The sequence below is a fragment of the Microcaecilia unicolor genome, chromosome 6 (genome assembly GCF_901765095.1).
Source record: "Microcaecilia unicolor chromosome 6, aMicUni1.1, whole genome shotgun sequence".
NCBI classification, from domain to species: Eukaryota; Metazoa; Chordata; class Amphibia; order Gymnophiona; family Siphonopidae; genus Microcaecilia; species Microcaecilia unicolor.
This window is the reverse complement of record NC_044036.1, coordinates 289900223-289927129: the sequence shown is the minus strand read 5'-3', so window position 1 is coordinate 289927129 and position 26907 is coordinate 289900223. Positions and strand designations below refer to the sequence as shown.

The 26907-nt window shown below is 47.2% G+C and overlaps 1 protein-coding gene across 6 annotated transcripts in view; it reads left to right on the top strand.

Annotated features, from left to right (window-relative positions):
- PRRC2B (proline rich coiled-coil 2B) overlaps positions 1-26907 on the top strand; it is a 353949-nt gene that overhangs the window by 306788 nt on the left and 20254 nt on the right. For 5 of the 6 annotated variants that reach the window (XM_030207802.1, XM_030207800.1, XM_030207799.1 and 2 more), the window contains 2 exons: positions 4488-4661; positions 5417-5508. In XM_030207802.1, the coding sequence (XP_030063662.1) occupies positions 4488-4661; positions 5417-5508 (266 nt within the window). The remainder of the gene's footprint in view (positions 1-4487; positions 4662-5416; positions 5509-26907) is intronic. The other variant, XR_003942611.1, reaches the window with a different exon arrangement.

The following is a 26907-nucleotide window of genomic DNA, read 5'->3' as shown; positions in this document are numbered from 1 at the left end:
CTGACCCAGAGCTCATGCGGCCCCAGTTGCCCCATGACTCAGCGGTCGTGGATTCTGCTCTCAAGAGGGCACGGAGTTCGAGGGATACCGCCTCGGCGCCCCCGGGGCGGGAGTCTCGCACTCTGGACTCATTTGGGAGGAAGGCCTACCAATCCTCCATGCTCGTGACCCGCATCCAATCTTACCTGCTCTATATGAGCATCCACATGCGGACCAATGTGCAACAGCTGGCGGACCTGGTCGATAAGCTCCCGCCGGAGCAGTCCAGGCCTTATCAGGAGGTGGTCAGGCAGCTGAAGGCGTGCAGAAAGTTCCTGTCCAGGGGGATTTTTGACACCTGTGACGTGGCATCTCGTGCTGCGGCCCAAGGTATAGTGATGCGCAGGCTCTCATGGCTGCGTGCCTCTGACCTGGACAACCGCACCCAGCAGATACTGGCTGACGTCCCTTGCCGGGGGGATAACATTTTTGGTGAGAAGGTCGAGCAGATGGTGGACCAACTGCACCAGCGGGAAACCGCTCTCGACAAGCTCTCCCACCGGGCGCCTTCAGCACCCGCCCCCGCGGGCGGGCGTTTTTCCCGGGCTCGGCAGGCTGCACCCTATTCTTTTGCGAAGCGTAGGTACAACCAGCCGGCCCGAAGGCCTCGTCAGGCACAGGGACAGCCCCAGCGCGCTCGTTCCCGTCAACAGCGTGCGCCTAAGCAGCCCCCTGCGCCTCCACAGCAAAAGCCGGGGACGGGCTTTTGACTGGATCCATGGGAACATAGCCGCCCTACAAGTGTCCGTACCGGACGACCTGCCGGTCGGAGGGAGGTTAAAATTCTTTCACCAAAGGTGGCCTCTCATAACCTCCGACCAGTGGGTTCTCCAAATAGTGCGGTACGGATACGCCCTGAATTTGGCCTCCCTGCCTCCAAATTGTCCTCCGGGAGCTCAGTCTTTCAGCTCCCATCACAAGCAGGTACTTGCAGAGGAACTCTCCGCCCTTCTCAGCGCCAATGCGGTCGAGCCCGTACCACCCGGGCAGGAAGGGCAGGGATTCTATTCCAGGTACTTCCTTGTGGAAAAGAAACAGGGGGGATGCGTCCCATCCTAGACCTGAGAGGCCTGAACAAATTCCTGGTCAAAGAAAAGTTCAGGATGCTTTCCTTGGGCACCCTTCTGCCAATGATTCAGAAAAACGATTGGCTATGTTCCCTGGATTTAAAGGACGCATACACTCACATCCCGATACTGCCAGCTCACAGACAGTATCTCAGATTCCGTCTGGGCGCACGGCACTTTCAGTATTGTGTGCTGCCCTTTGGGCTCGCCTCTGCCCCACGAGTGTTTACAAAGTGCCTCGTGGTGGTAGCGGCCTACCTACGCAAGCTGGGAGTGCACGTGTTCCCATATCTCGACGATTGGCTGGTCAAGAACACCTCGGAGGCCGGAGCCCTCCGGTCCATGCAGTGCACTATTCAACTTCTGGAGCTGCTGGGGTTTGTGATAAATTACCCAAAGTCCCATCTCCAGCCAACTCAGTCTCTGGAATTCATAGGAGCGCTGCTGAATTCCCAGACGGCTCAGGCCTACCTTCCCGAAGCGAGGGCCACCAATCTCTTGGCCCTGGCTTCGCAGACCAGAGCGTCTCAGCAGATCACAGCTCGGCAGATGTTGAGACTTCTGGGTCATATGGCCTCCACAGTTCATGTGACTCCCATGGCTCGTCTTCACATGAGATCTGCTCAATGGACCCTAGCTTCCCAGTGGTTCCAAGCCACCGGGAATCTAGAGGATGTCATCCGCCTCTCCACCAGTTGCCGCACTTCACTGCTCTGGTGGACCATACGGACCAATTTGACCCTGGGACGTCCATTCCAAATTCCGCAGCCCACGAAAGTGCTGACGACGGATGCATCTCGCCTGGGGTGGGGAGCCCATGTCGATGGGCTTCACACCCAGGGTCTGTGGTCCCTCCAGGAAAAGGATCTGCAGATCAACCTCCTGGAGCTCCGAGCGATCTGGAACGCACTGAAGGCTTTCAGAGATCGGCTGTCCTGCCAAATTATCCAAATTCGGACAGACAATCAGGTTGCAATGTATTACGTCAACAAGCAGGGGGGCACCGGATCTCGCCCCCTGTGTCAGGAAGCCGTCGGTATGTGGCGTTGGGCGTGTCGGTTCGGCATGCTTCTCCAAGCCACGTACCTGGCAGGCGTAAACAACAGTCTGGCCGACAGACTGAGCAGAGTCATGCAACCGCACGAGTGGTCGCTCCATTCCAGAGTGGTACGCAAGATCTTCCGAGAGTGGGGCACCCCCTCGATGGATCTTTTCGCCTCTCAGACCAACCACAAGCTGCCTCTGTTCTGTTCCAGACTTCAGACACACGGCAGGCTAGCGTCAGATGCCTTTCTCCTTCATTGGGGGACCGGCCTCCTGTATGCTTATCCTCCCATACCTTTGGTGGGGAAGACCTTACTGAAGCTCAAGCAAGACCGCGGCACCATGATTCTGATAGCGCCCTTTTGGCCCCGTCAGATCTGGTTCCCTCTTCTTCTGGAGTTGTCCTCCGAAGAACCGTGGAGATTGGAGTGTTTTCCGACTCTCATTTCGCAGAACGACGGAGCGTTGCTGCACCCCAACCTTCAATCCCTGGCTCTCACGGCCTGGATGTTGAGGGCGTAGACTTCGCTGCGTTGGGTCTGTCTGAGGGTGTCTCCCGGGTCTTGCTTGCCTCTAGGAAGGATTCCACTAAAAAGAGTTACTTTTTCAAGTGGAGGAGGTTTGTCGTTTGGTGTGAGAGCAAGGCCCTAGAACCTCGTTCTTGCCCTGCACAGAACCTGCTTGAATACCTTCTGCACTTATCAGAGTCTGGCCTCAAGACCAACTCAGTAAGGAATCACCTTAGTGCGATTAGTGCTTACCATTATCGTGTGGAAGGTAAAGCCATCTCTGGAGAGCCTTTAGTCGTTCGATTCATGAGAGGTTTGCTTTTGTCAAAGCCCCCTATCAAGCCTCCTACTGTGTCATGGGATCTCAACGTCGTCCTCACCCAGCTGATGAAACCTCCTTTTGAGCCACTGAATACCTGCCATCTGAAGTACTTGACCTGGAAGGTCATTTTCTTGGTGGCAGTTACTTCAGCTCGTAGGGTCAGTGAGCTTCAAGCCCTAGTAGCTCATGCTCCATATACTAAATTTCATCACAACAGAGTAGTGCTCCGCACTCACCCAAAGTTCCTGCCGAAGGTGGTGTCGGAGTTCCATCTTAACCAGTCAATTGTCTTGCCAACATTCTTCCCCAGGCCGCATACCCGCCCTGCTGAACGTCAGTTGCACACATTGGACTGCAAGAGAGCATTGGCCTTCTACTTGGAGCGGACACAGCCCAACAGACAGTCCGCCCAATTGTTTATTTCTTTCGACCCTAACAGGCTAGGGGTCGCTGTCGGGAAACGCACCATCTCCAATTGGCTAGCAGATTGCATTTCCTTCACTTACGCCCAGGCTGGGCTGGCTCTTGAGGGTCATGTCACGGCTCATAGTGTCAGAGCCATGGCAGCGTCGGTGGCCCACTTGAAGTCAGCCACTATTGAAGAGATCTGCAAGGCTGCGACGTGGTCATCTGTCCACACATTCACATCTCATTACTGCCTCCAGCAGGATACCCGACGCGACAGTCGGTTCGGGCAGTCGGTGTTGCAGAATCTGTTTGGGGTGTAAATCCAACTCCACCCTCCAGGACCCGAATTTATTCTGGTCAGGCTGCACTCTCAGTTAGTTGTTCTTCGTAGGTCAATTTCTGTTGTACCCTCGCCGTTGCGAGGTTCAATTGACCTGGGTTATTGTTTTGAGTGAGCCTGAGAGCTAGGGATACCCCAGTCGTGAGAACAAGCAGCCTGCTTGTCCTCGGAGAAAGGGTATGATACATACCTGTAGCAGTTGTTCTCCGAGGACAGCAGGCTGATTGTTCTCACCTACCCTCCCTCCTCCCCTTTGGAGTTGTGTGTTTCATATTTTATTGCTTGTCATTCAACTGGCGGGAGCGGTCGCGCACGGGCGGGAAGGCGGCCGCGCATGCGCGGTGGGCGTGGCCTGCGTGCCGACCGTCCCGCGAAGCTTCTTCCAGTTGGTGGGGGCTGCCGCGGACGTCAACCCAGTCGTGAGAACAATCAGCCTGCTGTCCTCGGAGAACAACTGCTACAGGTATGTATCATACCCTATATCAGGTGAAGACAGCCAGCATCAAAAACTGCTGCATGAAATCAAGAGTTTTATCAAAAATAGTGTCAGCTTTCTTAAAAAAAAAAAAAGAGAGAGACCCAGGAATTTGACCAGCAGAGAGAGTGAGTGAGTTGAAGACCAAGGTATTTCTGCTCCTTTAGTTTTTTGTCCACTGTCACTGTAATTTATTTGCTATTTCCAGCTGCCCTTCATTTCATTTCTTTTTGAAATGTGTATCATTCTTGCCTTGTAGTAACCATAAATTATTCTAATGCAGCTAACGGTACCCCTTCCTGGGACCCAACTCCCAATTCCTCGTTACAGTTCTGGGCAGCAGCCTCTGCTTTTACCACAGTCCATCCAGCTGCCCCAGGGGCAGAGCTTGTCTGTCGGAGCTCCACGAAGGATTATTCAGCCTGGCACCCAGCCCTCTGTCCACCCCAGCAGAGAGGTAAGGGTCTCAATACATGTTCTCATGTTCTCTGAACTGCTATAGAGGGTCACACGTTTTCTAACAATTTACCAGCTGTCAGGTCTACTTGGAAACAAGTAATGGTGTTAGGATAAATGCTTTGACTGTACCAAGAAAGTGTTTATATACCCAGGGCTTCTAACAGTAAAATGTCCTTAACTGCTCTGTTCTTGTCCTCACTATATGATTTGTAAGGGGCACTTGAAGTGCTGGTCAAATTAATACAGCTTTCCTAAATGAATTTCTAGAGCACTTTGTAGTAGAGTTCAGGTCCTATTGAGCACAGAAGTAGTAAGCCTAGCTGAGAAAGATTTGATGTGTTTAGCACGTACTAGGCAGAAAGGTCAACAACAACAACAAAAAAAGCACAGCATGTTAAACAAGTGTGAGTGCAGCTTCCAGTCTGATCTACTGGAAGGGCAAATCCCCCAGAGCAGTGCTGTAAAACTGAGACAGCCAATCAGAAATCATTCTCAGCCCTAAGAAATGTGACCAACAGTGTTTTCAGCCTACCCTTGCTTTTTAAACTCCAACTTGATGTGTTCTGATCCCTTTAATGTATGGGAAAATTGGACAAAAATTATGTGAAACAAACAGTCAAGATGACACACGTATATTGTACTGTAGCAATTTTCAGTAACTAGTCACTCTAGAAAGCTCCATATTCTATCTTTGGAAATAATTGTTGTAGTGATGTCATCATCCCACCTTCATATCTCTTTCTCTTCCCTCAGTCCTCACAGATGGAAATGAAAGGTTTCCATTTTACAGATGGCAAACAGAACATGTCCTCTGGGGGGTCAGTGCCAACTCCTCATTCCTACAGGTAACAGAGCAGCTGACCTCTTCACTGATTTCACTGAGATACCCAGAGACAATAGAATGTTGGGGGTGAAGGAATTTCACATGCATATTTTCACTGCATGTGCAAGCACTAAAAAAAAAAAGAATGACTCTGCATGTACAGTTTATCTCTGAGGGATCTGAACATCTGATTCTGTACAAGGTATTTCTTGGATAATGAATAGTAGCAACAAAAACTGAATTATAGAAGGTTCAAGAGTAAGCTGCCCAAAGTACAGAAACATTAGCTATATAGAGCCCTGGAAAATTCTTCACATCCTTGTACATTTTTTCATTTTCGGCTGTATAAAAATACTGTTCAAAATTCGGTTTAAAAACAAAAAAATGGAAAATGTGACTTTGTGAATAGCGGCAGAAATGACTTGTGTGTATAGTTTCTGCCACAAAATATGTTTTGTATTGTTCTATGATATTAATAAAAAGTTAAATAGAAAAAATGCATTAAAGTAGGAGTTTGTTTCACTGATCTACACTTTCCACATGAGAGAATTATAGAAATATTCAAAAGATAATTAAGAATTAAAAAAAAAAGTCTTGCATAAGACTTCACATCCCTTGACTAAGTACTGTACATTGTAGAAGCTCCTTTTGCAGCAATAATAGCCATGAGTTATTTAGGATAAGTGTCTACCAACTTTCAAGTTGGCTGAGGATCATCTGTGAGCCGCAGTCATCATTCTGCCAGAGGTTTTCTATTGGATTCAATTCTGGGCCACTCAGGAAGATTAACATTCTTGAGTCACTCCATTCTTGATACTGCTCTGTGTGTAGGATCATCATTTTGTTAAAGGGTGAAGCTCTCTTTAGTCCCAGCTCTGTGGCAGTACTGTGAAGACTTCATTAGTATCCCACTAGTCCAGCCCAACATCTGGGTATACGCACTCCTGCTGGTAGATGGAGACACAGAACAAGTGGCTTCAAACCTGTGAAGAAACTGAAGCCCTGTAAAAAAAATGTTTTTAAAAACAAGTTATATTTGGAGGAGTGGCCTAGTGGTTAGAGCACTGGCCTTGAAATCTAGAGGTGGTCGGTTCAAATCCCACTGCTGCTCTTTGTGATCTTGGGCAAGTCACTTAACCCTCCATTGCTTCAGGTACAAACTTAGATTGTCAGCCCTCCTGGGACAGAGAAATAGCCAGTGTACCTGAATGTAACTCACCTTGAGGCACTATTGAAAAAGGTGTGAGCAAAATCTAAATTAATAATAATAATAACTGGTGAACAGCTATATATGTCCTCATCTCCCCAGGTACTTTTTAGGAAGTATGCAAATATTTAGTTAATTTTCTAATTTATCCATTTTTCAGTTACTTGCCACTGTTTGCTATTTGCACACTTTTGTTCCACTGTTCAGTATTTTTGTGAGAATAAACACAATTGTTCGTTCTGCCTGTCTGGACTGATAAAGAATACTGGTGGTTTTAGTGTTGGGTCTGTGAGTACTTTCTGGGAACTGAGGGACCACTGGGAGTGTGACCTCCAGTAACCTAGAAATCACTGAGGATAACTTGGGAACAGGAGACTCACCCAGAGGCAGTTGTGATCCAGTCGGTGAGAGAAGGGTGCTAGTGTAGAGCACAAATGGCAGTTGCAGGCGGACCTGAGGTGTGTTGGAGATAGACCCTCTGAGTGGCCACGGGTTAACCCCAGGCAGGTGGCTAGGCGTTTAATCACAAAACTCTATAAGTATCTTATGTAGCCCTGAGCCAGCCTTTGTCAGTCTCCAGCAGATGCTAGGTGAGCAATCCTTGCAGTCGAGCTGGTCAGGTGAGCCTGGTGAGAGCCAGTAGAAAAATAAATAGGAAAAGACAACTTAATAAGAAGGACCCTAAGGGTCTTTGGAAGTGGTGATGGCTGGAGAATGGTTGAGACATCTAGTGGGACAGGGGTGCTGCACTCAAGTGGATTCCTCCACCCCACCTTCCTCTCTTGTGGTGTAGTCTTGGAGTTGGGATTCTTCTACCTTGGTCCCACTTCCACTGGAGGGGGCCTTTGATTTCCTTCCAGGAGAGCTGGCAGCAGAGAGTTGAGCTTTCTTTAAAAAAAAAAAAAAAGGATAATATATACTTTAAAGGGCAGGACTTACAGCCTGTTGGTGCTCCTTGTCAGGTATGAGCCAGAGACACTGGCTTGAGCTGTCTCGTGGGAGGAGTGGAAGGGAAATGCAGTCGAGGCCCAGGCTCCCGTTGCCCCCCATAAATACACCCCTGTTTTACACTGATCTCTCAGGTTCTTTCAGCCCTCAGGATTTCCACAGACAAGTTCCCGGTAAAGAATTCATCTGCAGGAGATCCTCTTTTGAAGTGAATATGAAGGGCTTCTAAAGCTTTTTCCCATTCAGCGAGCCATGAAGGAGATGATAGTGGTGGAATGGCAGATCCTGGATGTGGTGTTCAAGGTGGGGTGTTTGATGATACAGCTGTATCCTAATCTGGGGGAGGAAAGGGAGGTACTGCGTCTTCTGAGAGTAGACGCAGTGGTGTTATTGCTAAGAAGACAATGATACTGGTGGAAGGAGGTAGAGCCTTAAAGGATCCTCAGAACCGCCAGATGGAAGCCATTTTCAAATAGGCTTTTGAGGTGGTGGTGTCTCTTCAGGCAGCAGTTGGGGGGGGGGGGGGGGTTATGTCACCTAGCAAGTTTCAGCTGGGCAGAGTGAGTTCCTGATTATCCCTTAGAAAGGATGTTGTATTGTCTGGAAATGGAATGGTTAGAGATGAGCACAGCCTTCCTGTCAAATAACTTAGATTCCTCAGCATTCCTCCAGACCGTTCAAGACGCTTGGGTTATGCACTCCTACCAGCAGAGGGAGACTGAGAACACTAAAACATCTTATACAAGTAGCCTGTGCAGACTTTCTACTAACCAGTATTTTCTCAGTCTCAGCAGAGGGTAGATGTGTGCAGCCTGTGCAGTGTACTCAGTCTGGTAGGCCCGTTTGGGGTTTCTAGGTTGGGTTGTAAATGTTAGAGAACCCACACTTGGATCTCTATTACAGGGTGTAAGTCCTAAGGGGCTTCTTATTCCCTGTGGGGTGTCACACCCTGGTGGCCGGGTCCCTCCCCCTGTCCTCTTCCTCTGGAGGACTGCTTGACCTCGGCTACAGACCTCGTTCTATACCCTTGAGGCGTTTAGGCATCAGCAATGAGGTTTAAAAAATAAATAACTGTTTTTAAAAGGCGGCTATTTTGGCCGTTCTTGTGGCAGTCCAGAGATAAAACGTCTTCAAGGGCGTTCTTGCCTATTAGTCTGTCAGAGCACAAAGCAACTGTTTGTTTTATTGTGTTCGCGGCCATTATGTCTAAGCCGGCGAGGTGTGGGTTTTGTGCGAAGCGCGGCGTTGAAGTGAAAGGTTGTCAATGTAAATTTTGTGGGGAGCCTATGTTGTCACCGCTCTTGCCTCCCGTTCTTTCCCCTGAGTCGGCGGAGGTGTTGGGCTGCGATTTGACCGCACATTCCGTGCCGGCAACGGCGGGGACCGGTTTTGGCGGGAAACACGGCCATTTTGGCTGCATGTCCCGGGTCGGCCTCGACGGAGCAGTTTTTGGCGAGAAGCGCGGCCCTTTTGGCCGCACATTCCGTACCGGTGCCAGGGGACCCATGTGAGGTGGGAAGCGCGCCTAGTTTAGCCGCGGATCACGCAATGGACCTGCCGCCTCGGGAGCGAGGGGGGTCCGTTGCGGAGACTGCAGGAAGTGTTGTTGGGGCTTCAGCAGCATCGGGGGGGGGGGTCTGGTTTCCCCACTGAGTTTGTTTGGTCTCTGTATAATGCCTGGAGAGCTGGCCCCTCTCAGGCTGTTTGTTCCCCGGAGGCTGCTAGCTCAGTGGGAGTTAAGCGCCCGTGGGTGGATATTTCGGAGCCTATGGAGATATTTTCTCTGCCTGGGTCAGAGGTTTGGAGTGACCCAGGAGAGGAGGATCTCTTAGATGAGTCTGAGGATCAGGATGGGCTAAGGCCTGGGGAAGATTCTTCAGTGGTTCGCATTTTTCATAAGGAGGAGTTGTTAGAGCTCATTGATCAGGTGATCTCTACTTTGAAGTTTGCTCTGGCGGCTATTCCCTCTGCGGAGGGACCCCAGGTAGATCCCTTGGTTAAGGGGATTCGGAGAGCCTCCCATTCCTTTCCCATGAATTCAGACATTAGAGACATGGTTTTTCAGGAATGGTCTGTGCCGGAGGCTGCTTGTAAGGTGTCTAGGGCTATGGCATGGCTGTATCCCTTGCCTCCAGAAGATTTGGCCCTGCTGAAACCACCTACTGTGGATGCTGTGGTTACGGCAGTTACTAAGGTTACGGCCATTCCGGTGGATGGCGGTACAGCCTCACGGGATCCTCAGGATAGGAAGCTAGAGTCCTTTCTGAAGCGCAGCTTTGATTTGTCGGCTTTGGCCTTGCAAGCCTCTGTGTGTGGGGGCTTGGTAGCCAGAGCTTGTTTCCGTTGGGCGGAGAAGCTCTTGGATGAGCCTGCATTAAATAGGACTGGTTTGGTTCAGGACATGGCCAAATTGGAGATGGGGTCTTCGTTTTTGGCGGACACCCATTATGATTTGCTAAGGGCTTCGGCTAAGAATATGGCTCTGGCAGTGACGGCTCGCAGGGCTCTTTGGCTTAGGGGCTGGGTGGCAGATGCGGCCTCTAAAGCAAAGTTGTGTTCTCTACCTTTCAAAGATTCTATGTTGTTTGGAGAGGACTTGGATAAACTGATGAGTGGTCTTGGGAATACCAAGGTCTCACGGTTGCCAGAGTTACGGCCTAAGGCGGCTAGTCGAGGTGATTCGACTAGAGGTCGGTTTAAGGACGCGAGGCGGTTCAGGCCGGGCAGATTTGTATCTCCTTCTAAAAGCCGTTTTTTCCAGTGGACGCAGTCCTTTCGAGGGGGTCATCGAGGAGGTCGGGACTCCTCCGGAGGTACGGGAAATGGTAGTAAGTCCTCCTTATGAAGGTGTGCGGGTCCAGCCACTGGTGAAGGTTGGGTCGAGACTTCGTCTGTTTTATCAGGGGTCGACCCAAATTACTTCAGATCAGTGGGTGCTGGAGGTAATTCGCGACGGTTATGCACTCGAGTTCGAGCACCCGCTGCCGGATCTGTTTCTTCCCTCTCCTTGTCACTCTCGAGTCAAGTTAAAGGCTATTCAAGAGACTCTGGGTCACTTAATCCAGTTGGGAACTGTGATACCCGTTCCTCGGCATGAGCAGGGAATGGGTTGTTATTCCATTTTCTTTGTGGTACCGAAGAAGGAGGACCAGTTTTCGACCCATTTTAGATCTCAAGAGGGTCAATGGGGCGCTCAAGGTGCCATCCTTCCGCATGGAGACTCTGCGCTCGGTCATAGTGGCTGTTCGTCAGGGAGAATTTCTCACGTCACTGGATCTCACAGAAGCGTATCTGCACGTGCCAATTCGAGAGGCCCATCAGCGTTTCCTTCGTTTTGCTGTTTTAGGGAGGCACTTTCAGTTCTGTGCTCTGGCTTTTGGTCTGGCAACGGCTCCACGCACCTTCTCCAAGATAATGGTGGTGGTAGCAGCGGCTTTGCGGAGGCAGGGAATTCTGGTGCATCCGTATCTGGACGACTGCTTGATCCGAGCGAAGTCTCGGGCTTACAGTGTTGCGGCGACGGCTCAGGTGGTCGCGTTTCTGGAATCGCTCGGATGGGTAGTGAATGTAGTCAAAAGCCAGTTGATCCCATCACAAAGTCTGGAATACTTAGGAGTGCGGTTCGACACGGCAGTGGGTTGTGTTTTTCTGCCGGATTCTCGGATCGCCTCTCTTCAGCAGCAGGTCAGGCTGTTAATGTCCGTTCAGAGTCCTACGGTTTGAATGTACCTTCGGGTTTTGGGCCTCATGGCAGCAACAATAGAGGTAGTATCATGGGCCAGGGCGCATATGCATCACCTTCAGGCGGCTCTGTTGTCCAGGTGGTCTCCTTAGGTACACAGTTTGGAGTTGCGGTTGCCATTCAGGGGGGCTCCTCGGCGCAGTCTCCAGTGGTGGCTGTGCTCGGCCCATCTGAAAAAGGGCATGCCGTTGGAACCTCCTCAGTGGGTGATTCTGGTAACAGATGCCAGTCTGCTGGGCTGGGGAGCTCAGTGTCTTGGTCGGTCCGCGCAGGGGCGGTGGTCGACGGAGGAAGCTCAGTGGTCTATCAACTGGTTGGAGACGAGGGTGATTCGGCTAGCTCTGTTGGCGTTTTGCTCAAGTGTGGTCGGAAAGGCGGTAAGAGTCATGTCCGACAACGCAACAGCAGTAGCGTATATCAACTGGCAGGGCGGTAGAAAGAGTCCGCGGTTGGCAATCGAGATGGCTCTGCTCATGAGTTGTGCGGAAAGGCATCTAGTGCAGATTTCGGCGGCACACGTGGCCGGGGTGGACAACGTGAACGCGGATTTTCTAAGCAGACACATGTTGGACCCCGGAGAATGGTCTCTACATCGGTCAGTGTTCGACCAGATAGTTCTAAAATGGGGAATGCCAGTAGTGGATCTCATGGCGTCGGCACAGAATGCTCAGGTTCCTCAGTATTTCAGTCGGCGCCGGGATCCGCGAGCGGAAGGGATCGACGTGTTGGTCCTTCCGTGGCCTCAGCGGGTGTTGCTGTACGTGTTTCCCCCGTGGCCCTTGATAGGTCGAGTCTTAAGAATGTCATGCGGGTCCGGTGTTGGTGGCTCCGAATTGGCCGTGGTTCGGGGATCTGATGCGCTTGTTAGAAGGCGAGTCTCTGCGGCTGGGGGGGCTCGGTGCTGTTGTGTCAGGGTCCAATTGTCATGCCGGATCCGGCTCAGTTCTCTCTTACTGTGTGGCCTTTGAGAGGGAACGGTTGAGAAGGAAAGGGATTTCCCCTCAGGTGATTCAGACAATACTGCAGTCTCGCAAACGTTCAACGTCTTTGGCCTATGTGCGTGTGTGGCACATATTTGAAGATTGGTGTGGGGACCGGGCGTGTGTCCCTTCGACAGCTTCTGTGTCGTGCATTTTAGATTTCTTGCAGGATGGTTTTGAGAAGGGCCTTTCATTGTCATGTTTGAAGGTGCAGCTGGCTGCTTTGGCTTGTTTTCGGTTGCGTCTTCCCCAGATGTGGTCCGTTTTTTGAGGGGGTGAAGTTGCTTCGTCCTCCTCAGCGGCCGGTAGTTCCTCAGTGGGATCTTAATATCATTCTTGACTCTTTAGCGAGTTCTCCTTTTGAGCCCTTGGACTCTTGTTCGATAAAAGACCTTACTATGAAGGTGGTCTTTTTGGTAGCTATATCGTCGGCTCGCCGGATTTCGGAACTTCAGGCTCTTTCATGTAGGCCTCCGTATCTGTGGTTTTCTAAGGAAAAGGTTTCGCTGCGCCACGTGCCTTCGTTACTACTGTTGTCTCAGTCTTGAAGGCCCAGTATTGCTTTTTTTCTTTGTGTACTCTGTATGTATGCTGTTTACCCTCTCTGTTCGGTGGGTCATGTCAGACAATGTGACGACAGGAGCATATGTGAATTGCCAGTGAAGCACAAGGAGTCACCAGCAGATGAGATGAAAGTGCTCATGCATTGGGCGGAGCAACACCTAGACCTTTTGGCAGCACATGTTGCCGGGGCAGAAAATATGCAAGTAGACTTCCTCAGTAGAACCATACAGGACTAAGGGGAGTGGAGTCTGTCAGAGGAGATCAGTGGGGCATCCGATTTTTCCTATGGCTACCAATGCAAAAGCTCTGCTGTTCTTTGTCACAGAAGACAAAGCTGGAGCAGGATTAGACATATTAATAAAGGAGTGGCCTTGGAGCGGGCTGTTGTACACGTGTCTGCCCTATATTATTGCATGACTCTTGAGAGGTAAAAGTTGCAGAAGCATAACTACTCGGGGTAAGTTATAACCACTCTGTTGTGATTTGATTTATTAAAACTTGATTATTTATTTATTGCATTTGTATCCCACATTTTCCCACCTATTTGCGGGTTCAGTGTGGCTTACAATACATTGTGAATGATGGAAATACAATTTGTTACAACTCGGTTATGGATTACATTAATTGCCTTTTCTCAGAAAGATAACAAAGCGATGTACAAATTCAATAAAACAATAAGGGACATAAAAGCCAAATTTAAACGTAAAAGAAAAAGAAAGACAAGGGGGTAGGGAAAGAATTAGTAGAATCTCTACTTTCTTGCTGTATATTGAGGTTGGAGAATTTTTGAAGGTTAGTGTGTGGAGTAGCAGTTGGTACCCGGGCGCATGTTGGTAGCATAAATTTTGGACTCGTTGTAAGATGGATTGGCGAAAAGGTTTGGCTTTAGCCTCCCTAAGAATCCAGGTTTTGGCTCTGGCATGCTTCAGGCGCTTGGTACAGTTCATTCCTTGTTTGATATAGAAATACTAGCTGGCTCAGGGCTGCACAGGATACTTATGTGGTTTGAAGCCAGCAGTTCTTAGTCTGTGTCATGAAACACCTAGCCACCTGCCTGAGATTACCCTGCGGCCACTTAGAGGATCCCCAGTGATTTTTAGGTTACTAGAGCCACACTTCCAGTGGCCCCACAGTTCCCAGAAAGCACTCACAGACCCAATACTAAAACCACCAGGATTCTTTATCAGTCCAGACAGGCAGAACAAACAAACAAATGTGTTTATTCTCACACTAGAGCAATGAACAACAAAAAATGTGCAATTAACATACAATAACAGGTAACTACTACTACTATTATAACATTGACTAAACATCTATATACTGTCTAAACAGTACCTGGGAAGGTCAGGGCATATACACAGAGCCTCACAAAGCAATCTGTCTCTTTTTCCTTTCTGGCAACAGTCTGCATCTGCTGGATAATTTTCAAAACTCCAGGCCAGTCAGGGCCCAGAACAGTCAAGTTTCAAATAAAAACTGGTTACATCACTACAGACATTTCCTATTATCTGTGTGCCAAATAAAAGAAAGACAAGTCAGTCCTCTGTAACAGTTGTAAGCATAAACATTCAGTCCTCTGTAACAGTTGTAAGCATAAACATTCAGTCCTCTGTAACAGTTGTAAGCATAAACATGCACTATGTGCTGTCCAAACAGAAATACACTTCAAACATAATGCAAGAAAACATCCAATACATTTTACATGCTTAAAACACACTATTTCTTCACAGTCTCCATCTGCTGTTAGTGCATATATTCACACATTTGGACTGGTCTGGAGTGACTAAAGGAAAGAAAATTAGTAGGTTAGATCTGATTTCTCTTTTCTGTACAGAGGCTATACAGTAGAGACCTGCACGGGAATAGGGTTCACAGGGTTCCCGTGGGAATGGACATAGTTCTATGGAGTTTCCACAAGCATGGAAGCAGTTCTGCGGGGTTCCTGTGGGGATGGAAACAATTCCTATGGGGTTCCCATGGAAGTGTAAGCTACGCCTGCACCAGCCTCTCATCTATCAAGTAACAAGTTCTTTGAGTGCTGTCTCCTCCTCCTCCTCCTTGCTTTAACAGCACAAATGCAGAACGTCTTCCATTATGGAGGTGGTAGAGACACAAATGATGAAGGAATTCAAAAATGGCATGGGATAACAGAGGATCTCTAATTAGAAAATGGAAGTTATAAAAAACCTAAACTTAAATGACTGCATGTGTGTGGATGTGTCGAGTGACACTTAGATGGCGACTCTGGCTGAGATTAACTAGGGAACGATACTGGGCAGACTTGTATGGCAATCTGGTTTAGGATGCGCTGGAAAGAGCTTAGCAACTTCAGTAGCTGGAACATGAGGACAGTGCTGAACAGACTTTTACGATTTATGTCCCACAAATAAGACGAATAGACTGGAGTGGGCTTGAACGACAGCTGCAGCAGTTGGAACATAAGGATAGGGCCAGATAGACTTCTATGGTCTGTGTCCCAGAAGCACCAAAGAAAGAACATAAGTATATAATATCACACTCATTGATTTAATCATGAATGGATCATGAGTGTGACTACTGGGCAGACAATGGACTGCTCAGGTCTTTATTTGTCATCACTTACTATGTTACTATTAATCCTCTTTGCTCCCGGGCTGATGCGCAGACCTCAACTCTGACACAGTCACGAGTATCGCATGTAACTGACCTACTGGCGTGTGCATGTGGTGACCTCTCAGCACACAGTGCCAGTGAATGCACATGTATGCACCAGAGTGTTCCAACTTCCGTTCCTTCCTTGCAAGTAGTGCTGTGGCTCAAATCCAGCGAGAGACTGAGAGAGCTGACCGGAATGGGTCTTGGGATGGGTTAAATTCTTGCACGGATGGGTGGGGATGGGTAAGATTCCAGTGGGTCGAGAAAGATTCCAGCAGGGACGGGCGAGGATGGGTAAGATTTCTGTCCCCATGCAACTCTCTAATATATAGTCCCAAGGGACCATGACTTTTTTTTTTTTGTTGTTGCTGCTGCATAAGGAATTTTGTTTGTATTAGGAACAGGCTACCTCTTCTCTGTCAGGTCTGATTGCCAGAAGTGCTGCTTCTCAGTCTCTTAGGGATCTGTATCAGGACAAAAGACCCCTATTATATCACCATAGGAACTGGGACTTTCAGTGCGGTTGAAGGCAAGGTTTGAACAAGTTGGGGAGACTGGAAGGAGACAACTTCAGAGTGTTTGGGGAAGCGGAAACTCCCATGTGCAAGGAGGAACAGGATCTGGCAGTTCAGCTTTTCTGGTGAGAAGAGCTTCCATCTCTAATTACGCAGATGTTGGCCATGCTCAGCATCACAGAGGACCCAGAGAAGGAGATGGAAGTCTTAGGTGACCTGACTCTGGAAGGCATATGGAAGCCTGCAGAAGCCTATGAAATCCCTCCCTGTCCATCAGATGATCAGGGCGCTAATCACAGTGGAGAGAAAGATGCTGAAGACTGGCCTGCAGATTGGCAGAGCCATGGTAAAGTTGTACCCCTTGTCACCAGAGGAAAAAGTTGTAAGTAACTCAAGGTTGACGCTCTGGTTACAGTGGTTAGTAAGAGAACCATTGTTCCAATGGAAGGTGGAGCAGCACTTAAGGACTATAAGATTGAGGCTTTGTTGATGAAAGCTCTGGGTCTTCAAGAAGCTGTGTACAGCAGATGCCTGTCTTTGCTGAACTCAGCAGCTTTTCTCAGAGACTATGGAGGATGGTGGAGCCTATGGAGGCTGCTCACCTGGAATCTGGGCTGGTTTATGTGTCTGATGCCTTGTATGATCTCATCAGGGTTTCTGCTTGAAGTATGCTAGGTGCTATTTCTCAATAGGTTTTTTTTCCCTCTCTTCCCTCCCCCCCTTTTCGTCTTCCCTTTCTCACCTATTGCTCATTCTGATCTTTTATTGTTAACTGCCTAGCTGCTGTAACTAGCGGTGGTATATTAAATAAAAGGAAATAAATAGAAGGCTCTGTGATTGAGAAATTGGGCTGTGGCATCAGAACCACAGTTGAGCAGACTTCCCTTCACTTGTTTGGGGAGGAATTAGAAAAGTTGTTGAAGGCCTGTGAGGAGATGAAGCCATAGAGGATAAACCCAAAGGGTGTAGGGCTGGTCAGAACAAGGCCGAGTTTTGAGAAGCAAGACACTATTGTCCAGGTAAGGATGTTGGTTCCCAGCAGCCCCTTTTTCCAGTTAAAGGCTGTCTTCATTTGGACAGGAAAGGTGCCGGCGGGGGTAGCCTCAAATTCTTAGGAACCTCCAGAAATGCTCAATGATGGATAGGGGATCCACTCAGACAAACAAATAAAAGGTTGATTATCGAGGAATGAATAGTAGATACGGTTATACTGGTGTGTTCTCCTCAATACTGAAAGGGGATACACCTTGGAATTTTTTTCAACTTATTTCAGGCACCTTGTTGAACCCCTACCAAAAGATTGGCTGGGCAAGCCACACTAGATTGGCTGCTGCAGTTAGGATATGTGGTTCTGGTTCTAAAGAAGGAACCAGAGAAGGACCTGAAGGAGGGTACTATTAACTCTATTCTAGATCTGAATTGTGTGAACCAGGTATTGTGGATGTTGCATTTCAGAATGGAGACTTTGCTCGGTCACCTTGGCCGTGTAACAAGGAGAGTTCTTTAGAGAAGGAGGGTACCATTAACTCTGTTCTAGATCTGAATTGTGTGAACCTGGTATTGTGGATGTTGCATTTCAGAATGGAGACTTTGCTCGGTCATCTTGGCCGTGTAACAAGGAGAGTTCTTAACATCATTGGATCTCATTGAGGCATACCTTCACATTCCCATCTGGAAAGAACACCAGAACTGTACCTGAGGTTAACGATCCTGTGTCAACATCATCAGTTCAGCCTTTGGCCTAGAGATGACCCCTTGCACTTTCTTGAAGTGGTCATGGCTGCTGCTCTCCACAAAGTAGGAATTCTAGTTCACCTGTTCTTGGATGACTGGCTCAATAAGACAAACTCAAAGCAGGAAAGCTAAGATTTGATGAACCAGGTGATCCAGTTACTGTAGGGTCTAAGTTAGGTCCTGAGTCAGTATGTCAATCCTCTTCTCTGGCCATATTAAAGTCTAGGCTAAAAGTAGTAGTAGTAAAGAGCAAGTTGGTTCCCTCATAGTCGACATAGTATGTCTCTAGCCCACTTTGCTACCCAGAGGAGAGGAAGGCATTCTTGATCTAGAAGTAGGGGTGCAGGATTTGTTAGTCCCAAACTTTGAGGACCAGCTTGTCCCTAAGTTCAGATGCTAGGGTTTTTGGCTGTGTCTTTTAACTTGGTCCCATGGACTTGAACTCATATGAGACCATTGCAGAGGTCTCTGAAGAGGTGCAGGTTGGTTCCATCTCAGGAGTGCCTTTTTACTTTTTTTTCTTTTTTTTCCCCTTTCTAATACAACATAAATGCAGACTTTAATTTCTTCCATATACCTTCTCCTCTCTCTTTTTTTTTCTTCTTTCCCTCTCCTCTTTTCCTCTTTTGGAATGTTATGATTGGTAAACCAAGTAATTGTTGTTTATATTTTTATTGTGTAAACTGCGTAGATGCCTATATGTAGGCATTGCAGCAGTATATCAAGATTGTGAAATAAATAAAATAAAATATGAAATTACATTTTCCTTGCCTCCACAGGTCAGGGACATTCTCTATCTCAGGTGGTGACTGAATTCTCAGAACCTGTTGAGGGTGGTGGTCATAAGAACATAAGAATCATCATAGTAGTTTAGATTAAAGCCATCAAACCCAGTGTCCTGTTTCCAACAGTGGCCAACTCAGGTCACAAATACCTGGCAGGATCCTAAAAAGTAGCTGGATTCCATGCTACTTACCTCCCAGGGATAAACAATGACTTTTCACCAGGTCTGCCTTAATAGTAATCCATAGACCTTTTCTTCAGGAGCTTGTCCAAATCTTTCATAAACTGGCTATTCTAACTGCTTTTATCACATCCTCTAACAACAATTTCCAAAGCCTAATTGTGTTGAGTGAAAACAAAATTTCTCCCACACTGTCATCCTTACTATCTCATCTCTGCACATATTCAGCAGACTGCTAAAACCTGTCATTTCTTTCTCTATAATATCAGCAAAATTCGTCCTTTCCTTTCTGAGCACACTATCAGAACCCTCATCCACACTCTTATCACCTCTCACTTAGACTTTGCAACTTGCTTCTTACAGGTCTTCCACTTAGCCATCTCTCTCCTCTTCAATCTGTTCAAAATTCTGCTGCACAACTAATATTCCGCCAGTGTCGTTATGCTCATATTAGCCCTCTCCTCAAGTCAGTTCACTGGCTTCCTATCCGTTTCGCATATGGTTCAGAACTCCTCTTATTGACCTATAAGTGCATTCACTCTGCAGCTCCTCAGTACCTCTCCACTCTCATCTCTCCCTACATTTCTCCCCGGGAACTCCGTTCACTGGGTAAATCTCTCTTATCTGCACCCTTCTCCTCCACTGCTAACTCCAGACTCCGTTCATTTTATCTTGCTACACCATATGCCTGGAATAGACTTCCTAAGCCGGTACGTCAAGCTCCATCTCTGGCCGTCTTCAAATCTAAGCTAAAAGCCCACCTTTTTGATGCTGCTTTTAACTCCTAACCCTTATTCACTTTGTTCAGAACCCTTATTTTATCATCCTCACTTTAATATTCCCTTATCTCTTGTTTGTTCTGTCTGTCCTAATTAGATTGTAAGCTCTGTCGAGCAGGGACTGTCTCTTCATTTTCAAGTGTACAGCGCTGCGTATGTCTAGTAGTGCTATAGAAATAAGTAGTAGTAGTTTTTAAAGTAAATGATCCATTTATATTTATCTATTCCACTCCACTCAGGATTTTATAGACCTTTCCCATCTCTCAGCCATCCCTTCTGTGAGCTGAAGAGACCTACCCTCTATATCCTTTCTTTGTGGGAAAGTTATTCTATCCCCTTTATCATTTTGGTTGCCCTTCTGTACCATTTCTAATTCTGTAGTACCTTTGAGATGCAATGACCAGCATCACATACAATATTCCAGGGTACGGTTGACAGATGCCTGATTAGTTGGAGGACACATAGTCAAGAACATGTGACTGAAGGTTAGAGGCTGAGGCCAAGTAATCAGACATCTGGAGACCAGGGCCAGGGCTATTAGGAGAGCTCTGAAGGCATTTGAATCATAGAGTTTTTTGAGAGAGAGCCATCCATATGTTCTCTGACAGTGCTACAGCCATAGTTTGACAGATGACAGAGATACAAAAAGCATTTTGGCAGCTTGGGAGGCCAGTGCATTGATCAAGTGGGCAGAGTCACACCTTCAGATGCTCTCAGCCACATACACTGTGGGAATACAGAATGTTCAAGTGGATTATTTAAGTTGCCACATCCTGGATCCAGGAGAGTGGAAATTGTTTGAGGGGGCGGTTTTGCTTATTTGGCCCCGGTGGGGTAACCCAATAATGGATCTGATGGCCTTGAGGCAGAAAGCAAGGGCACCCCAGTTCTTCAGCATGAGGAAGGAGTAGGGGGTCTAGATGTATTGATGCAGCAGTGGCCGGTCACCAGCCTGCTCTGTGTAGCCTCCTTGACTTCTGGGCCTGGGACTTCATGAGCTCATGATTTTGGTGGCACCCAATTGGTCAGGAGGCCATGGATGCAAACTTGGTGAGGCTGAAGATCAAGGAGGTTCTGAGATTACCCCCAGAGCAGGGCCAATGCCCATGGACGACCCCTCTCCTTTTTGTCTTGTGGCCTAGTCCTTGAGCGTGCTCAGATGAAAGGGATACTCAGCTAGCACACTCCAGCAGATGTGTAAGATACCCAAGTGTCTGGCGTATACCAGGATCTGGAATGTGCTCGAGGTTCTTGTGTGTTTCTCCATTTAAGGCTTTAGTTCCATCTATTTTGGCATTTTTGCAGGAGGGCCTTCAGAAAGGTTTGGCTGTAAGTTCGTGAAAGGTTCATATGACAGCATTGACATGTATTGAGTATTGGATATGCATCCAGATGCATAATCCCTTTCAAGAAACACCCAGCATTTGCACTCCTTCAAAGTTTATCTTGTGTCCCAATTGGAATTTGTATCTGGTTTTAAGCGCAATGTCTTTACTTCTTTTTGAGCTCTTGTGTTGAGCTTCTTTAAAGGATCTAATTCTGAAGACTGTTTTCTTAGCAGTCTGTTCAGCATGGCAGATCTCTTCGCAGATACTGTCCTGTAGAAAGCCATTCCTGAGGTTTACAGAAATGGGGGCGTCTATCCATATAGTGCCATCATTTTTGCCTAAAATGGTGTCACTCCTCATGAGGGTGAACCAAGGTGACAGTTTTCTGAAGTTATAGGTTTTTTATGTGCCTAGGTCACTTTTGTTCTATCTGGAGGTGACGTGATTTCTGCAGATCAATCTTCTGTTCTGTTTGGTGGCCCAAGAAGGTGAAAGCTGCAAATAATTCCACAATTGCTCAGTGGCTTAAAGAGATGATTGCTTTAGCTTACATCTGTAAAGGCCAGGTAATTCCCAGGGGACTAAGGGTCCATTCTTATTACAGTGCAAGTGACTTCTTGGACAGAGTTACGTGTACACTGACCAGTAGAGATTTGTAGGGTGGGTACTTGGTTGTCGCTGCATTTTTTTCTCAAAACATTACTGTTTTTAGATCTTTGGTTCAGGGAGGTTGCTGCTTTTAGGGCAGGATTCTTAAGCGCATATGTTTTAAGGTCCCAGTATAAGAGGTGCTCTTTTACATTCTATCCCTTTCCCCAATACTTAAAAAAAAAGAAAAACACCTACCTTGGTAGTCTAGTGGCCTTCCCCTCCCTCCAGCTTGACTTTCTGAAAAACCTCCCTAGTGTCTAATGGCACCCACCCTATGACCCTTAGCCAGGCCCCTAGTCTCCCTTAAATTAAATGAAGTAGCAAGATGCCCACTCACTTCTGACTTGGCACCATCATCAAAGTGGAGCCAATCTACCATATAAGGGATTTAATTTATTTTTTAAGAGGGAGGGGAGAGAGGGCCACTAGACTACCAATGAAATGTAGGGGGAGGGTCAGGTCATCAGAGGGGGGGCACTAAATCACAGGCTTGGGGGGGGGACGGTCAAGGTATCCAGAGCAAGGTGGTTCAGGGAGAGAGAGGGGGGGTGGCAGTGGTAGACATTCCTCTCAACCAACCCTTCTACGCTGCCACAAACCTTGCAAAAATTTCCCATGGTGGCTACGTGTCAGTCTCTTTTCTTTGTGGGCATACTTCAGGATAGCAGATCCACTGCATATGTATGCAGTGTGCGGTCAGGGTTTCTGTGAGAGTTAATACCCGCCCTGAAATCCTTTCTGCATTGCTATCCTACAGTAAGACATTGTTAAACTCACAGGTTATCAATAGAAATCAAACAAAATAAAACATGGAAAAGAAAATATGATGATACCTTTTTTATTGGACATAACTTAATACATTTCTTGATTAGCTTTCGAAGGTTGCCCTTCTTCGTCAGATCGGAAATAAGCTTATTTCCGATCTGACGAAGAAGGGCAACCTTCGAAAGCTAATCAAGAAATGTATTAAGTTATGTCCAATAAAAAATGTATCATCATATTTTCTTTTCCATGTTTTATTTTGTTTGATTTCTATTGATAACCTTAAGAGTGGACTAACACGGCTACCACACTCCTCTACTTAAACTCACAGGAAATTTTCTGTATTAGCCCCTCAGTGGTGAAGTAACTTGTTCAAAGTCGTAACGTGTCAGTAGGATTGAACTCTGGTTTCTGTTATGTAGCTTCGCACACTATTCCAGAACCTGTGGAATAGTTGTATTCATCAACCAGCAGGCGGAGATAGAGAAATGAAAATTGAGCTGAGACATATGTCTCTTGGCATCCAGTCCAGCTTCTCATTATTTTCTGTCTCCAGCAGGTGGATGGACACACTTTACAGCCTCTAGTTCTGAGTGCTTTGCTCCTGGCCCAGCTGGTCAGCTAGTCCTCAGTTGAGTTTTGTGGGTGAATTAAGTCTGCAGAGTAATATCTGGAGGTCTTCAGATCTCTGTCTCTGGTGCCCTGTAAATATACTTCTCTCCTGTCACCTCTCCCCTATTTCCCTGTGAGATCTCCTTTTCCAGCACAACAACTTAAAAAAAAAAAAAAAGTAAAAAGGAGAAGTAAAGAGGTTTGCTGGAGAGCGTGAGACAGAGCATCAGTCCTGAGCCTTTCTCATCTGTGGTAAGACTTGTGGAGACTTTGAGCTTGGGGGGAGCAGCCAGCAGTAGTAAGTCTGAGTAAAGTTTGACTCCAAACTGCTTCGAGGGCTGCAAGTTCTACTTGTTGCAGGGGGAGGGATCCTGACTCGCTGCTTGTGACAGGGTGAATGGTATCTCCCGCGGAGCCAGTTGAGTGGTAACGCTATGGGACCCACCGGCCAGCATTGGGGCACTGCAGTGTGTGCAAGCCAGGAATCCCGTAGGATGCAGAAGAAATGGATGGCAGTGGGACATCTTGCAGTGCGTACTTTGATACACAAGAAATCAGGAAACGGATGCCATTTTGTCATGGCCGTCTGGTAGTGAGGAGCAGTCTCTGATCACATGCTGAGTACAGCTGCCATTTTACAGCCTCAGGGCCAGACAGAGCATTCAGCTGCATCGAGATTTCTCCAGAGTTTTTATTGCTCTCAAACAGGCCTATTTACTGACACTGGGACAGTCAGAGTTTCTGCAAGGTGTGGACAGATGGGGCTATCTCTGCTTCTCCCTCCTTATCTGATGTGGCCTCAGCCTTTTCAGAGGAGCCATTGATGAAGGAGCCATTAGAAGAGGAAGAACTCCCTCCTAAAGAGGGGGATGATCCGAAAGTACTGAGTACATAAGTACTGCCATACTGGGAAAGACCAAAGGTCCATCGAGCCCAGCATCCTGTTTCCAACAGTGGCCAATCCAGGTCACAAATACCTGGCAAGATCCCAAAAATGTACAAAACATTTTATACTGCTTATCCCAGAAATAGTGGATTTTCCCCAAGTTCATTTACTAACGGTCTATGGACTTTTCCTTTAGGAAGCCGTCCAACCCTTTTTAAAACTCCGCTAAGCTAACCTCCTTTACCACATTCTCTGGCAACGAATTTCAGAGTTTAATTACACGTTGAGTGAAGAAACATTTTCTCCGATTCGTTTTAAATTTACTACATTGTAGCTTCATCGCATGCCCCCTAGTCCTAGTATTTTTGGAAAGCGTGAACAGACGCTTCACATCTACCCGTTCAACTCCACTCATTATTTTATAGACCTCTATCATATTTCCCCTCAGCCGCCTTTTCTCCAAGCTGAAGAGCCCTAGCCGCTTTAGCCTTTCCTCATAGGGAAGTCGTCCCATCCCCTTTATCATTTTCGTCGCCCTTCTCTGCACCTTTTCTAATTCCACTATATCTTTTTTGAGATGCGGCAACCAGAATTGAACACAATATTCAAGGTGCGGTCGCACCATGGAGCAATACAAAGGCATTATAACATCCTCAGTTTTGTTTTCCATTCCTTTCCTAATAATACCTAACATTCTATTTGCTTTCTTAGCCGCAGCAGCACACTGAGCAGAAGGTTTCAACGTATCATCAAATACAACACCTAGATCCCTTTCTTGGTCCGTGACTCCTAACGTGGAACCTTGCATGACGTAGCTATAATTCGGGTTCCTCTTTCCCACATGCATCACTTTGCATTTGCTCACATTAAACGTCATCTGCCATTTAGACACCCAGTCTCGTAAGGTCCTCGTGTAATTTTTCACAATCCTCCTGCGATTTAACGACTTTGAATAACTTTGTGTCATCAGCAAATTTAATTACCTCACTAGTTACTCCCATCTCTAGGTCATTTATAAATATGTTAAAAAGCAGCGGTCCCAGCACAGAGCCCTGGGGAACCCCACTAACTACCCTTCTCCATTGAGAATACTGTCCATTTAACCCTACTCTCTGTTTTCTATCTTTTAACCAGTTTTTAATCCACAATAGAACACTACATCCTATCCCATGACTCTCCAATTTCCTCTGTAGTCTTTCATGAGGTACTTTGTCAAACGCCTTCTGAAAATCCAGATACACAATATCAACCGGCTTCCCTTTATCCACATTATCAGGTGTTCAGCGCTGCGTGCATCTGGGAGCGCTATACAAATGCTAATAATAATGTTTGTTCACCCCTTCAAAGAAATGTAGTAGATTGGTGAGGCAAGATTTCCCTTCATTAAATCCATGTTGACTTTGTCTCATTAATCCATGTTTTTGAATATGCTCTGTAATTTTATTCTTAATAATAGTCTCTACCATTTTGCCCGGCACCAACGTCAGACTCACCGGTCTATAATTTCCCGGATCTCCTCTGGTTGTTTCATAAAGAGAGGAGCACAATACTCTTATTTCTGGGACCCTGGTGGTGCTTTCCATTGAGAAACCGCCTGCTTCAGCATCAGGAGTTCCATCGCCATTGATCATGAGGGGGCTTAGAGGTTCTCCTATGGCAGTGATATTCAACCTTTTTCATCTCGCGGCACACTTATAAGGCACAAAAAATTGACAAGGCACACCACAGGAATTTAACCCACCAAGATAAACCCATTTTAAATGGTATGTGATACTTTATATGTATACCCGAGTTTGATTTTTCCTTGCCTTTCTAGTCAGGGCACAGACCGTAAAAGTCTGCCCAGCATTGTTCTTGAACTTTCCACCATATCTATTCAGTTACGCAGGGCGTAGACCGTAGAAGTCTGCCCAGCACCAGTTTTGCTTCCTAATTACTGGTGTCGCCACCCAATCTCCGCTAAGATTCTGTAGATCCATTCCTTCTAAACAGGATTCCTTTGTGTTTATCCCACGCATGTTTGAATTCCGTTACCGTTTTCATCTCCACCACCTCCCAAGGGAGGGCATTCCTTGTATCCACCACCCTTCCCAATTAATTCTTCCCAATTGCTGCATCAGCCCAGGCAGAGAGCAAGTGCGCCTGCGCTAAATTATGGAAGGGAGTATGCGGTACTTGGATATCTTAGAGGACTGTAGGTAGGTAGTTGGTCACAGAGGCTCATATACTCCCATGGAAACCCTACAGACCTGCAGGGGATTCTTGTAAACCCCATTCCTATGCAGCAGCTCATTGTGGCACACCTGGAGAGCAGCCGCGGCACACTGGTTGAAAAATGCTGTCCTAAGGCTTTCCCAGTATATCCAAACATTAAGGATCTGATTACAGCAGAATGAGTCTTGCCAGACGCAAGGCTGAGAGTTCAAAGAGCCATGATTCACCTCTACCCATTAGTTCTGGAGGAGAAAGGTAAATTGCAGCTTCCCAGAGAGGACTCCCTTTTTATGGAGGTGACTATGAAGACCACCTTGCCAGTGGAAGGGGGACATTGCCCTGAAAAATCTATAGGATAGAAAGCTAGAAGGCTCACTGAAACAAGCCTTTTTAGTGGCCTCTTTCGGCCTTCAAGCGACAGTGTGCAGTTATCCGTGGCAAGAGTATGCCTGAAATGGCATCAGCAGTCGGCAACACAAGATGGGTGTCATAACACCCAACTGGAAAGAGTTGGTCTACATGTTGGATGCTATTTATGACATGTTAAAGCCCGCAGTATGTCTTTGTGAGGCTGGTCCACTCTTTCTCTGCTGGGAGTATGTCTTCAGGAATTTGGGGAGGAGTGGGCCAAAATCATGTCAGACTAGTGAGTTTTGGATATTCTTACAGAAGGTTACAAGTTGGAGTTCTCCCATCCCCTCTCCTTGCAGTCTCTTTGTCGAAAGGGGAACCAAGGTGATTGAGGTTCAGGCTACCATAGATTCCTTTCTGGCACTCCAATCCATTGTTCCAGTTCTCCAGGCCGAACAGGGACATGGCAGATACCCCATCTACTTCATTGTCCCAAAGAAGGAAGGCACCTTTCATCCAATCTTAGATCTAAAAGGTCTAAATTGCTGCC